The following is a 15,053-nucleotide window of genomic DNA, read 5'->3' on the forward strand; positions in this document are numbered from 1 at the left end:
GGCTTATCTCCCGGAGAATACCCCGCGACCAGGGGTTTCTCAGTGCGATGCTAAGCTCGGCATCCCTCAAGGGCTGCTCAAACCAGACACTCTAATCCTGTGCAATGAACCGAAGTTCTAGGAGTGCAAGAGCTGTCTGGCCGGCGACCTACTGCTTAAGCAAAGACAAACAGATATCGGCTGATGCTGCATGTTCTAGAGCGACAGGCGCTTGGGCAGTAACCACCTTGTCTCTTTTTTGTTTGGGCCTCGAGCTTACAAACCAGCCAGAGAAGCAACGCAAGTCCGCAGCAAAGGATTGCTCCCAAGAGTCCCACCCCCACCCAAGTTAGTATTGGGGGTGAAAAGGTTAGGGGAGACTGTAGCATCAAGTTCCACTGGAATTGGTTTCAGGAATGCCGACAGAATCGCCCGTCTCGTCTCTTCTCTGGCTCTCTGGTTCCACCGCGTCAGGAGCAGGGCTGTCATCAGGAGTCTCTGCCGTTTTTCGCGTGAGCCTCTCGGGAACCCAGAAAGGATTATTTTCATCCTGAGGAAAAACACAAACAGCTCCCCTGGATCTTATCAACACAAGATCCGGTCCTTTCCATTCATTAGTTATGACATCTTTCCATTTTACCATCTCTTTTGGTTTATCCATGGGTAGGCAATGCCTTTCAGCTGCCGTATGGCCATGGTCATCAAGATTTAAAAAGTTTAAGGTGAACAGTGCCATGGATACTGCTGTCCTAGGCACAGGGGGCAAAGCCTGCATAATCCCACCTTTCTGTTTTATTAGATATGATTTAAGAGTGCGGTGAGCACGTTCCACAATACCTTGTCCTTGTGGATTATACGGCAAACCTGTAAGATGAGTCACAGCCATCTGGCTACAAAATTGTTGAAATTTTTGTGAGGTAAAAGCCGGTCCGTTGTCTGTCTTTAAGAACTTTGGCTTACCCCAGGCACTCCAAGCCTCCAAGCAATGTTGGATGGCATGTGAGGCCTTTTCTCCAGATAAGGGAGTGGCTACAATTATTCCTGAACAGGTATCAATGGATACATGTACATATTGCAGCTTACCAAAGGCGGGGACATGGGTAACGTCCATTTGCCATATTTGAAGAGGCTGGATGCCCCGAGGATTAACCCCCGAGTGGGGCGCAGGCAGAAACTGACTGCAATTTTGGCAATTGACAACAATATCGCGAGCCTGTTTTCTGGAAATGGAAAAGCGGCGCCGCAAAGTTTCGGAAGTTACATGAAAGTTTTTGTGAAAACTTTTAGCAGCCTCTAGCGGCGAAGACATGGCTACAGCAATTATTTTTGTAGCCCTGTCTGCCAAATCATTGCCTTGAGCCATAGGTCCTGGCAATCCAGAATGAGCTCTAATGTGAGTAATATAAAAGGGCGATCTTCTGGCTAGAAGGCAATTTTGAATTTGCGCAAAAATTGAGGCAACTCTACTAGACGGTTTAATAATGCCAGCCGCCTCAAGCAAATTGACAGCATTAACAACATAAGATGAATCAGACACTATATTTATAGGCTCTGAAAAACGTTGTAAAACCTCAAGAACCACTAAACATTCTACCACCTGTGGGGAAGTTTCTGCATATTGCCTCGAGTAGACCTGACCGTTAACCACAAAAGCCCCCAGCCCAGTTTTGGAACCGTCAGTATAAATAACTAACCCTTCTTTTAGGGGACTACAGGACGTTACTTTGGGAAAAACTACAGGTTGAGTTAAAGCAAACTGTAAAATTGGGTGTTTTGGGTAATGATTATCTATTTTTCCTGAAAAGGAAGTGACTAAGATAGCCCAATCATTTGAAGTGGCAGCAAGAGTGGAAACCTGCATGGCATTATAGGGAACAATTAACAGCTGTGGCTCGCTGCCAAAATGCGTGATGGCAGATTTTAGCCCCCTCAGCGCTAATTGCGCCACAGCATCTGGATACCAGTCAATTATTTTAGCTGGCGAGGCATTAGGATGCACCCACAATAAGGGCCCTTGCTGCCAAAGCACTGCAGTAGGGAGCCGGTTTGTTTTAAAAACACATAATGAGAAAGGTTTATCATAATCCATGCGAACCAATTGTGCATCCTGTATAGCTTCTTCTACCAACTGTAACGCTCTTTCTGCTTGCGGGGTCAAACTTCTAGGTGAGGAAACATGCGGATCCCCTTCTAAAACATCGAACAAGGGTTTAAGTTCAGCAGAAGGAATCTTAAGAAAAGGTCTAAGCCAATTAATGTCTCCCAGTAATTTTTGAAAATCATTAAGAGTGTGGAGGTGATCCCTTCTTATCTCGAGCTTTTGAGGGACAATCCTATCAGTGAATAAATACCACAGACCCTAGGAATTGACCAGTATCAAAAATCTGGAGCTTTTCTGTGGCAATATATAGGCCCTTACTTTTTAGGGCCTGTAACAATATAGGAAATGCCTCTTTTAAAATCATCAAATTTTTGTGGCATAATGCAAGACGCACCTGTTTCTTTACTCTCTCTGGGAGGAATGAGAAGGCTTTTAAAGGTGCGCGTGTCTCATAAGGAGGGGCTACTGGTAAAGGAGACGCTGTCGGGACAACTGGGGACAAGCGCGTGGGCCTATACTGCTCGTCAGGATAATATCCTTTTTCCTCATAACTAGCTGCTCCTTCATCTACCCCTGCCTCCTCTTCTGGGTCTAAGCCTTCTCGCTCATAATCATCATCTGAAGTCTCGAGGCTATAAATGTTAAGAGCCTCAAAGTCTTCTACAAGGTACAAGCTGACTCCCCTTTTCCTAACATTAGAGGGCATAAGGGAATGAAAATCTGAGGGTTTCTGGGTTACTGCTCTCCCGCTGTACAGCGCTTCTGGAGGTCCTTTTTCCTTAGGGGGATAATACCTTTTCCTGCGCGCGCCCATTCTCTCACTCTGTTCGGCTTCTGATAGCCTATCCTGCGCTTCACTCAATACCTCTTGCCCCGCAGCGACGGCGGGCCTACAACTCTCATCTCTTAAACAATTTTGTACCATCGTCCAAATGGCCATGGTTCCGGGCCCGAGGTTTCCAGCATTCTGCGCACAGTTTAATTCTCTACCCAATCTGTTCCATGAGGCTGGTGAGAGAGACCCAGAAACTGCAAACCAAGGGGCAGTACGCTCAACCTCTCTTACAAAACGCTGCAAGATGCGGGTGGGCAATTCTAAATCTCTCTGCTTAAGAATTGACTGCAGGGCTGTAATGGTCGAGTGTGACGAGCCCATCACAGCGATGTAATGCCCGCGGCTTATTTGCGTGGCGGCCCAAGGCGAAACTGAAAGGCAAGTCTCAGCGCGTTCTCGCTTTTTTTATCTACAAAGACTTATGGAACGCAGGGGTGCCTCTGCTTATCTACATCCGACTTAAGCACAAAATTAACACCAGCCCCGTTGGACACAGAGGAAATTAAGAGGAAGAGAATAAAAACTGCACTGACGAAGACCGGAGCCTCTACAGACCCTTCACACGGCCGTGGAAGATTTAAACCAAATTAAAGAAAGATCCAGGATCAGACATACCTTGCCGAACTAATCTCCCCGCAGTTCTGAATTCTGTGGTGCAGACGATGGAGTGGTCGAATTTCCCGGGTTTGAGGCACCAGATGTCCCGCGCAACCGTCTCGCCTGCAAGAACGACGCGGCACACAAAATAGAATCCTTCTGCGGTAAACTTTATTAATCTGGAAAAACCGGTACTTGCTTCACGTAACGAAAAAGACGGGGAAAACCAAGAGATCCAAGGAGACGAACAAGACGAACAAGCTCCACGAGACGGCCGAAAACCACGAGGGGAAGAGAGGAAGAAAAGGGGAAGAGAGAGGGAGAGAGAGGCAGAAGAGCGGAAGAGAGGGAGGAGCTATCCAGCCCGTCCCCCATAAAAGGATCAGTCCTTGCCTTGGACGCGGAGCCCCCTGATTGGTTGAGACTCAGCAGGCCCTATGACGCCACGGAAGAGGCGGAACTCATGAGGCGGAAAAGTTACCCAGCCTGTGCGCACATGGCTTGTTTACTGCTAACTCCAGCCAGATATCAGCGCCATCTTGTAATGGCGAATGCGTGGGAATGTGTGGGCGGCGCCCCACAGCCGGATATCCGCGCCACCTTGTAATGACGGAAGCGTGGGAATGTGTGGGCGGCGCCCCACAATCATCAACCAGTCAAGGCACTGAGGTGGAGAGGGTGATTGGGAGAGGGAGCATCTTCATTGAAGCAAGTTGAGGGGGAAGAGGGAGGAGAATGGGGGAAGGGTATAATATTTAAAAATTAGATACAGAGTATATCCAATAAAATTGATAAGAACTGGATGGTATGTGCACAGAAACAGGAAGGTAGATCAATGGAATAAAACTGAAGATCCAGAAACGAACCCACACGGCTATAGTAACTTGATCTTTGGCAAAGGATTCCTTACATACCTGTGGGAAATTGTAGAGACTTAGAACTCGGGAGATCTGAGTTGAAATTCCTGTAGAAATGCCTCCTATCACTGCAACCAGCTTATCAGTCTTCTCGGGTCTGCACCTGTAGTTAGGAACTGGGGGGCTCTCTCCTGAGAGTAAAGACATAGATCTCTCTATGGTCCTCATCTCATTAAAGTCAACATTGAAGAGATAGAATCCCAGGGACATGTTGAATAGAATATTTGAGTTTTTGTTGATATTTTCTATAGCAAAAACCATTGCCAAAATGTGCTGATAATGTTTGGTGAGATCCCTAGAAGGAAAAATTGTAAAGAACATTTTTGTGTTTTTTAAATATTATTTTTAATTAAATTATAATTACTTCATTGATTTCCCTCTCTTTTCTTCCTGAAGCTCCTCCCAGGCTTCCTCTCAAACTCTGTATTTTTATTTCTAACAATCTAAGTCATTTGAATACTATACACAATAATCCAAGAAATAAACTGAATATTCTCTATTAAATTGTTAAAGAGTTAATCTTAAAATGAAGATTCATAGTATAACTTATGATCAAATTCTAAATTTTTGATTCTGAAAATTTTTAAGACAGAGTCTCATTACTCAGTCCAGGCTAGACTATGTTAACCTCAGACTCATAGAGATCTACTTGCCTCTGCTTCTCAAGTTCTAGAATTAAAGGTTTGTACCACAACATACTTTCAAATGTTCAGTTTTCACTTTTTACATATAATTTGTGTAAAGTAAAATGGAGAATTAAAGCATGTTGTAAATAGCAAACTTTAATACAGTATTTTGACTTGTCTTCAAAACTAGGGTAAAACTCAGGAAAATACATAGTGGTTGATCAACCATAGAATTTTTCAAAATAATGTCAAATAAATTTAAACAGAAAAAATAAAGTGCTTTCAGTATGACAAACAAATAACTACAAGAAAAAAACATTGTTTTAGACTGCAAAATGCTTTCAAAACCTTCTTACATCTTTAAAAGAATTCAGCATGAGTAGGAGAGAGACACACAAGAGCCAGTCATGGCTGAGTAGCTATTGGCATTTGGTGGCTAATGGGAAGGAAGAGTCAGTTTCCTTAAGCCTTGGTAGCTTGTCTATACACTAGAGGATGTCCTATATTCCTGCAATGCTGGCATGCCTGAACAAACTCAGTAGATTAAAAAATGAGAGGGAGACAGCACCCACACAGACAGACAGACAGACAGACACACACACACACACACACACAGAGAGAGAGAGAGAGAGAGAGAGAGAGAGAGAGAGAGAGAGAGAGAGAGAGAAGTCATGAACTTGATAGAAAGGAGATATTGGACTTTAGAGGGGAAAGAGTAGAGGTGGGTGTGATCAACATATATTGTATACATGTATGATATCCAGAAACAATACTTTTTAAAGAGAGAAGCTAAACACTTACACATAAACATATTCCGGTGTATAGATTGCATTTCTGAAACTAAATTGACTTATGAAGAGTCTTTTAGTCACTCTAAGAGAAAAAAGTCCTCCAATAATAAAATCCCCGTCTTGATAGTAGCCAGGAGAAGCAGGTATACTTGAGGAGAAACAAGAAATTTGTTCCTGGAATACAATGAGAACAATCAGGAGAGAGAATGCAATGAGTAATTTCATACTAACATTGATAAATAACTGACATATTTCAGATATTTGTTCAGTTAAGTGTCTTATAATCAATCCCAATAGCACTACAACAAACAGATAAAACATGTGTCTGGCAGGTCTGTGTGAATCAAGGTTATAAAGCATTGCTTTGTCCTGATATAGGCCCACCAGGATCCAAACACCCCCTCAGTTCCTGGAATATAATCTGCTTTGCACCTACATTTTGTCCCCTACACAGAGTCACTGTGAGTCTCTAAGGGATCGGAAACCTCTCTCTCTTAAAGCCCCTGGCAATCCTAATACTCAGCAAGAAAACATACAATTAAGAACTAATGTGAAGTCCTCTAAAACACCTGTGGGGTGTATGTACTCAGTGAGCTGAGGTTTTTCAAGGTCCCAAGGTAAGGAGAGACTAATCAGTGGTGACATAATTAAGTCATGAGGCATCATCTGAAAGATGGCATCAGAGCTTTCAGTGAGGGAGCAGGGCTAGACTCGTAATTTTTTAACACAAATATCTTTATAGCATATATCTAGCAAAACCTTTTATTAGAAAAAATTGCTTCTGATTACTTCGTAAGGTAAATTATTAACATGTACACTTTTAACATCTTACCTTATATATGCTTATGAATAGAATGTTTTGAAATACATATACATTGTAAAATTTAATTATAAATATTTAACTCACACCGTGCTTTTCAAGCACTGGCATGATTTCAAATTTATTTCGAAGGAAGTAAATCAAGGGATACCATGAGCTTTTAAAAATGTCTGTTGTCTGTTCTGGCCCGGAACTAGAGCCGGTCCTCTGCTACCAGGATTCACAGCATGCCCAGAGACTTCTGAGGACCCAGAGGAGCCTCAGAAGCACTCTCCCTGCTGAGTCCCAAGATGAACCCCAACTTTCTCTACATATCTGGGAAGAGACCACCAGAAACTCTCAGCTCAGGTAGTGCTGTGCTGCCTGTGAACTGACTGTTCTGGCACTTATCGGTGCCCAGAGACAGAGCTGGTCCACCACTGTTGGAACTCACAGCCTGCCTGCATATTGCTGAGCACAGAGAAGCAATCTCTTTCCTGAGCCCATGAGCCCATAGACCCAAAGGAGGGAAAAGCTTTGGTCAGAGACAATAAGCTACCTAGCATCACAGATAACAAGACGGCAACAGATAAGTGCAAGAACTTAAGCAATGGAAACCAAGACAACCTGGCAACATCAGAATACAGTCCCTAATATAGCAAGTAGGGGATTTCCCAACACATCTGAAAAACAATATTTGGACTTAAAATCATATTTCATTATGATGATGGAGGTCCTTGAGAAGCACATAAATAACTCCCTTAAAGAATTACAGGAGGACAAGAAGAACACACATTATCAAGTAAAAATTCTTGAAGAAGAAACACAAAAATCACTTAAAGAGCTACAGGAAACACAGCCAAACAGAACTAGAAAGAATAAAGAAATAACGAAAGAGACAACCCTGGAGATAGAAAACCTACAACAGAGATCAGGAGTCATAGGTGAAAGCATCACCACCGAGTACAAGAGATAGGAGAGGGGATCTCAGGGACAGAAGACAAAATAGAAAACATTGACACAACAGTCAGGGAAAATGCAAAAATCAAAAAGCCCCTAACCCAAAACATCTAAGAAATATAGGACACAATGAGAAAATCAAGCCTAAGGATAATGGGTACAGAAGAGAGCAAAGATTCCCAACTTGAAGGGCTAGTAGATATCTTCAAAAAATTATAGAAGAAAACTTCCCAAACCTAAGGAAAGAGATGCCCATGAACATACAAGAATACTATAGAACTCCAAATAGATTGGATCAGAAAAGAAATTCCTCCAGGCAAATAATAGTCAAAACACCAAATGAACAATACAAAGAAAGAATATTAAAGGCAGCAAGGGAAAACGTTTAAGTAACATATGAAGGCAAACCTATCAGAACTACACCAGACTTCTCAACAGAAACTATGAAACCTGGAAGGTCCTGGACAGATGTCATACAGACCCTAAGGGAACACAAATGCCAGCCCAGGTTACTTTATCCAGAAAAACTCTCAATTAAAATATATGAAGAATCCAAGATATTCCAGGACAAAACCAATTTTACACAAAATTTTTCCAGAAAACTTTCCTTACAAAGAATAATATATGGAAAATTTCAACACAAGGAGAAAAACTTAACCCTGGAAAAAGCAAGAAAAATAATCTTGCAACAAACCCAAAAGAAGAAAAGGACACAAGCATAATTCTACCTCTAACAATGAAAATAACAGAAAACAACAATCACTATTCTTTAATATCTCTTAAGAGAAAAATAAAAAACTTAATTCCCCAATTAAAAATGGACTATTAGACTGGATACATAAACAGGGTCCAGTGTTTTTCTGCATACAGGAAACTCATCTCAGTAACAAATACAGACACTACCTCAGAGTAAAAGATTGGAAAAAAAAACCTTTCCCAGCAGATGGTTCCAAGAAAAAGCTGAAATAGCCATTTTAATATGGAATAAAATAGATTTTCAACAAAATTTATTAAAAATGATAAGGAAGGACAATATTACGCATCAAAGAAAAATGTATCATAATTAACTTTGAATCCTGAACATCTATCCTTCAAAATCAAGTGTACCCACATTTGCAAAAGAAACTCTACTAACGATCAATGCATATATTATACCACACAGCATATTAGCAGGAGATTTCAACTGCCATAGCAATTAGGCAGCAAATGGAAGTCAAAAGGATACAAATCGAAAAGGAAGAAGTCAAAATATCACTATCTGTAGATGATATGATATTATACTTAAGTGACCCCAAAAATTTCTCCAGACAACTCCTACAGCTTATAAACAACTCCAACAAAGTGGCTGGATATAAAATTAACTCAAACAATTAAGTCGTCTTCCTCTACTCAAAGGATAAACAAGCTGAGAAAGAAATTAGAGAATCGACACTGTTTACAAAAGTCACAAACAATATTAAATACTCTGGTAACCAAGCAAGTAAAAGATCTGTATGACAAGAACTTAAAATCTCTGAAGAAGGGAATTGAAGATCTCAGAAGATGGAAAGGTCTCCCATGTTTATGGATTAGAATGATCAATATAGTAATAATTATGGAAATAATCACAAATGAAAATAAATGAGACAGATAGGGAAGGGGAAAAACAACTACAAAATAAAGCAAAACATAGAAATAAATCTAACCAAGAAAACAAACAAAATACTACAATGAAAACAAAATTTTTAGATTCTGAAGAAAATGACTTAGGAAAAAAAACTTAGAGGATAGCAAAACCTACCTTACATTTGGGCTTCAGAACTTAATCTAACCCAAACAGCCATACTACCAAAATAATACTGAGACAAAAAGGATCAATTATATAGAAACAGAGTTTTCTTTAGGCATGTTTTTCTGGAACATCAGGTCAAAGTATGGGTAGCACTATGGTTTGGGTCTTGATAAAGATTCTACACTATGATAGAAGTGAAGAAACCATAGAAGACTGAAATGCCTCAGACTATTTCAAAGTAACTAAAGATATGACCCTTTCACAAGAGCTCATCTCTATACATTCACAAAGCCTCCTCTCTAGGCACCAAAGCTTTACATGTGGAATTTCAGTGACAACTCTACCAACCCATATCCATTTTAAAATATGATTCAAGGCACTTGAACAAAATTTATGTGTCTGTAAAATTAAAAGTTCTAAGGAAAATTTCCAATCTATGGAAATAATAGAAAGTTTCCTTGAGGCAAAAAATATTGTGGAGCACATAAGAAATCTGGCTCATTAAGCATGTGGTTTACCAAGTCACATGTGTAGCACTTCTGTCTCCTGACACTCACAACCTCAAGACAGCTGATACTAATGTGACTTTTACAGAAACCAAAGGGTCTTTAGGAAGCTTGTGGGAAGTTTCGAAAATACATCTGATACCACGCTCACATTGCAGAGAATGCCTGAGTTCTAATGTCTTCTTCTGACACTGTTCTGTAATATTTCCAAATAAATAAAAAATGGAATTAGAATACCTAATGAGTCCTTAGATGTTGTTCATCAGTTTAATAAACTGAACTAACTCACAAAGTCATGTGAAGCTGATCTATGAAACAATCCAGTGAATAGCATCTTGGTAAAGAGGTCAGAGTCCCCACAGTGAGTATCCTCGAGCTGGTAAAGAAAGAGGAACAGAAAAAACTGAAAGAAAACATTCATTTCTAACTTGTAAATATGCATATTGTGTGCCCAGCTGTGTGCGGTGTCTAGAGAGAATTTATAGGCTCTCAGCCTCCTGTTTGTGAACAAATGTGTACTTGATACAGACAACAGAACAGAACAGAAAAGAACAAAAAGAACCAGAATTCAGAACGTGGTGCTGAGCCACATAGTGTCAAAAGAAAATTGGGACCAAGTTAGACTTGGAGAAAAGTAAGGCATTTACCAACCAAAGTAACACAGATTTTTTTTTTCATTCCTCTCTGCGTTTTCTCTTAATGTTTAAAAGAATGTTTAATGTACCTCATCACTTCCTCTTTTGTGGTCTGGAGTAAGAAGTGGCATGGTATCCAATAAACTCCTTGTCCTTGTGCAAGAGAGGAAATTCTGACTTAATTGCATACCTACAGAGCACTTTGACATATTGTGCTATCCGGGTCTGTTAGAATTGAACATTTAAAAAGAGAGAGAAGGATTCACATTTGGAGACTCACTTTCCAAGGGTTCTTTCTTACCTGAGAAGAGAAGGAAAGAGAAGAAAGGCAGAGAAAAAAGAAGAATGAATTCAAACAAATTGTCTGCATCCCACCTCACAGGTATGACCTGCAAGTCTTCTTTTGCTTGCTTGTCTCTCTTATTAAAACTTTGCTAAGGGCTAGAGTGATAGAAAAGCCTGTAGTTAGGTGGAAGCAAAACAGAAGAAAAGCCAGAACTCTTACTGAGGAGTCCAGGACAAGGGACCAGGGATGGGGATTGGAGCCTGCCTGTCCACTGTTTCATCTTCCCGTGATACTCTGAATGTCTTTGAGCAAGTACTTCACTTCCGTGGAATTTACTCTAATTGTCTGTAAAATATTGGTCGTGGATAAGGAAGTGCCTACTGCATGGCTGCCAACGTTTTATCTAATTTACAAAAAGCTTAAAAATGAGATGCTGAGAAGAGCTCGGTAGGAGAGAGACTAGAAAAGCAAAGGGAGAAAGTGAGCTAAGATGAGGAGAAAAGGAGGAAGCAGAGAGGGAAAGCGTTAAAGTTCAGAAGCGTTTTAAATGGGGGAGGTAGAAATGTGACGCTCAGTGCTTCTTAAGTCGTGGTTTCCAGGCTAGCAGGCCCACGAAGTAGATGTATCCACGCAACTCTCCCAAACTGTTAGCTCAGGAGGTGAGGACCCACAGTCTCCAGAGGGCACGAATGTATGGGTAAGCCTAGAGACTAGTAGATATAGGCAATAGGAAGGAGTAAAGATAAAGTCAACTCAGACCTCTTTTGCGTCTCGCTTTGGGAAGATCCAGCGTGTTTTATCTTTCTTCTTACAGAGAGAGGATGCTCCAAAAACTCCCAAGTGCTTTCATGGACTATGGCTGGGGTCTCCATCCTGTTTCTCAGTGTCTGTTTCATCACCAGATGTGTCCGTAAGTTCTGAAGATCCAATTTACTCTGTTTTGTTTTCACAGAAGCTACTAGCAGTAGATTCGGTGCTTGGAGCATCACTTTTTCTGTAAAGAGGCTTTTTTTCTCTGTTTTTTTACAGTTTTGTGTATGCTATATTTTATTAATATAGCATTTGCTTTTATTAATCTTGACCGATTTTGTTGTTTAACAGATTCATATGTGTATGCAATGTTTTCTGATTACTCATCCTCTCACACCCTTTCTTATGTTTCTCCCTTCACTATCAATCACACCCGGTACCCATCCCAGTTTTATGACTTATAGTTCGGTTTTCCTAAGCCAGAAACTCAACTATGACTGAATTTTAGTCATCTCTATTTATTTTTTCAGTGCAGATTTGCCATTTTCTTGGTGCTCTGGAACTCTTCCTCTGTGAGCACTGTCCTTAGGTCAGCCTTCTCTATGAAATGTTAACCTGCAGCTGAGATACCAGGTCAGGACGAAGGGTACAACAGTTTTCTCTATAGATGGAAGGTTTAGATAGTTAGACATTGCTCAGAAGGTACAGCAAACATGTATCAGAAATAAAGCTTATTCTTTCATGTCAGGGACGCCATTAGATGTGACTTACTCTTTTTTTTTTTTTTTTTTTTTTTTTTTTTTGAGGAAGGGAATCCAGTGTGGAGGGGAGAATGCTTTTTGAGGAAACTGTGATCACTGTTGGCTGTTTTGTTAAGAGCACAAAAGAGGGTTTCAGCACTGAAAATGACTCAAAGCATTAACCTCTTCTGCTTCCTCTTACAGTAACATATAGAAGCTTTCAAATTCATGGGCGGAAGTTACAGCCACACAAAACTATCCAGGAGCTTTCCTGCTACAGTGAAGCAACAGGTATTACCATCTGCAACACACAGAATCTGTAGCAAAGTTTCTGGGCATTGTCTGAAGTCTTTCTTGTCCTAGGTTCAGTCAAGAATTGCTGTCCTTTGAACTGGACACATTTTCAATCTAGTTGTTACCTTTTCTCTACAACCACTCTGAGCTGGTCATCAAGTTTAAGAAATTGCTCAGACATGGGGGCTCACCTGGTGGTTATCAACTCATTGGAAGAGCAGGTAATTGACCAATAGGCTGCTCAGGGCTGATGCCATGCTCTTCACAGAGATGTTCACTGGGACCTGTGATGTTTTAGCTGCTACTATTGCCAGTGGTGTGGGCTGAATTGTGCCCCTGTCATTGTTTCTTGGCTGATATACATGAGGAATCTCATATTAACTGGAATGGAGGGGTAAGAAACTAACTCTAGAATAATATTTTATTGGTGAATACTTTGTATGAATGAGGGCAAACATCTAATAAAGGTTGTCTTCTGGCCTATTAATTTCTCATGATAAATACATACATTTTATGTAGTTGCCATTATCAATAGAGGAATATTGAATGCATTACTAGAACTTAGCAGTCTTCATCTGTTGAATTTTCTTACTTGTAGTTTCTCACAATAAAAGAAAAATAGTAGACAGCCTTCAGTAATCTCATAGTTTTAAGCATGCTTATCTATTAGGTTTAATCTCAGTTCTGCTTCTCCTCTTCTAAAAACTAATTATTCTTAACAAGGCTGCATCTAGAGAAGATCATCCTGAGTGAGATAACCCAGTCACAAAAGAACAGACATAATATGCAGTCACTGATAGTGGGATGCTAACCCCAGAGGCTTGCACTCCCCCAGAAACAACTCACAGACTGTATGAAGTCCAAGAAATAAAGAAAACAAAAATATACATATATTCACAAAACAAGAAGAGTTTGACTATTTCCATGTTGTGTTTTGTTTTGCATGTACTTTACGCTTATTGCAACTAGTAGGTTTTCAATGCATACTGTCAAGCCCTTGAAAAAAATCAAGTACTGAATAAAAAATATATTCACATGGTTTTATGTAAAATTTATTTTAATGTCTGAAAAAACAGTACTGACAAAAATGTATAATTTTAAGCAAAAAATGTTTAAAATCTGTACATTTATCTTTGTTTTGCAAAATAAAGTCGTTTAAAAAATAAAAAAAACAAAAAAAAATTCTTCAAAATGAAAATACTTGATTTTATTTATTTTATTATTATTATCATTAACTTCTATATTTAACTTAGGAATTTCTTTATCGCACAAAACCTAAAAAGAAAGAGTTTTACATCGGACTGACAGACCAAGTAGTGGAGGGTCAGTGGCGATGGGTGGATGATACACCATTCACAAAGTCCCTGAGGTAAGTACTGTCCTACAGGGACATTGTCACTTTAGAGGTCCTAAAGAGTGCATAGTGAGGGGAATTCTCAAGTTGGCTTTTGTTACAATGATTCAAGCCCAGGTCCATGACTGGTGATACTAAATGCAGGAAAAGGAAACTGGTAGGTACAGGTTCCTAGCTTTTTCATGCCTTACGATTGCCAAAAAAAATAAATAAATAAATAAAGAGAAATATTAAGTGAAAATAATAAGGAAGTGAAGAATCATTGGCTTACAGTGCAGATTTTTAAAGGGGGAAAGTGAATTCATATGCTCTGAAGTAGAAACAATGGAAAACTAGTAACTTTAAAAAAAACAGAATATTCTTATGATCCTGTTCTCCTTTTTCTTAATAATAGACCATGTCATTAGAACACCGCATTTTAGGAGCTTCCAGTTGGTTCTCATTATTTGTTTTTATTGAAATAACATATTTCAATAAAGCAGCAGCTTGAGTTCAGGGGCTTGGCTGCCCCAAAACCTGAGAAGATGTGGCTCGCTGTACAGGAAGGATGCCCCAGAATGAAAAACACAGACTCTAGCAGAACACAGCGAATGAGAGTGCTGTGAGGTAGAAAGGCAGAAACAGCACATCTGCCCGCCAGCAGTCCTCACCATGACACCTCCTTCTGGGTTCAAACCCATCGATCTGCACAAGAGCATAGAAACCCAGTAAAGTCCTACCAGCCGATGACATAGGCAAATGGGTTTTCTTCGTAGATAAAATGGAAATTTTAAATCCCATCTCCCAAAATGGTAGTTAAATAACAAATGTACGTTGTTTACTATGTTAAGCCTCCTGTTTCTGAGATTTAAGATCTCCTGTGTTTCCCCTTCACAGCTTCTGGGATGCTGGGGAACCCAACAACATAGTTTTAGTGGAGGACTGTGCCACCATAAGAGACTCTTCCAACTCTAGGAAGAACTGGAACGATGTGCCCTGTTTCTACAATATGCCTTGGATTTGTGAGATGCCAGAAATAAGTCCTTTGTACTAAGTGCAAGGGAACACAGGAGACATGGTTTACATGGACGAGGAAGAACAAGAATGAATGTAACAACACCCAAACTCCATCA

General features: G+C 40.2%; 2 protein-coding genes across 3 annotated transcripts in view; one reads left to right on the top strand and one right to left on the bottom strand.

Annotated features, from left to right (window-relative positions):
* The window catches only part of LOC308418848 (vomeronasal type-2 receptor 26-like), a gene marked incomplete at both ends in the record, with an annotated part of 67,506 nt that extends 61,435 nt beyond the window's left edge, over positions 1-6,071 (bottom strand). Inside the window, 2 exons of the mRNA XM_080914406.1 lie at positions 4,427-4,724; positions 5,857-6,071. Of these exons, the coding sequence (XP_080770532.1) occupies positions 4,427-4,724; positions 5,857-6,071 (513 nt within the window). The remainder of the gene's footprint in view (positions 1-4,426; positions 4,725-5,856) is intronic.
* A 4,733-nt stretch (positions 6,072-10,804) lies between these two features.
* CLEC4E (C-type lectin domain family 4 member E) lies at positions 10,805-15,029 on the top strand. 2 transcript variants are annotated; one of them, XM_080914714.1, is made up of 6 exons: positions 10,805-10,899; positions 11,618-11,713; positions 12,498-12,584; positions 12,657-12,808; positions 13,841-13,956; positions 14,818-15,029. In XM_080914714.1, the coding sequence occupies exons 1-6, from the start codon at positions 10,863-10,865 to the stop codon at positions 14,972-14,974; spliced, it is 645 nt and encodes a 214-aa protein (XP_080770840.1). In that variant the 5' UTR covers positions 10,805-10,862; the 3' UTR covers positions 14,975-15,029. The 2 variants fall into 2 exon arrangements, with proteins under 2 accessions (XP_080770840.1, XP_080770841.1); XM_080914715.1 differs by lacking the exon at positions 10,805-10,899 and adding an exon at positions 11,449-11,500.
* Positions 15,030-15,053: the final 24 nt, after the last annotated feature.

The sequence above is a fragment of the Micromys minutus genome (genome assembly GCF_963924665.1).
Source record: "Micromys minutus genome assembly, chromosome: 3".
Lineage (NCBI taxonomy): Eukaryota > Metazoa > Chordata > Mammalia > Rodentia > Muridae > Micromys > Micromys minutus.

Coding starts and splice junctions, on each gene's coding strand:
- CLEC4E (XM_080914714.1), top strand. CDS start 10,863: ATGAATTCAAACAAATTGTCTGCATCCCACCTCACAG. Junction 11,714..12,497: donor TTTCATCACCAGATGTGTCC/GTAAGTTCTGAA, acceptor TTCCTCTTACAG/TAACATATAGAAGCTTTCAA. Junction 12,809..13,840: donor TCAACTCATTGGAAGAGCAG/GTAATTGACCAA, acceptor TATTTAACTTAG/GAATTTCTTTATCGCACAAA.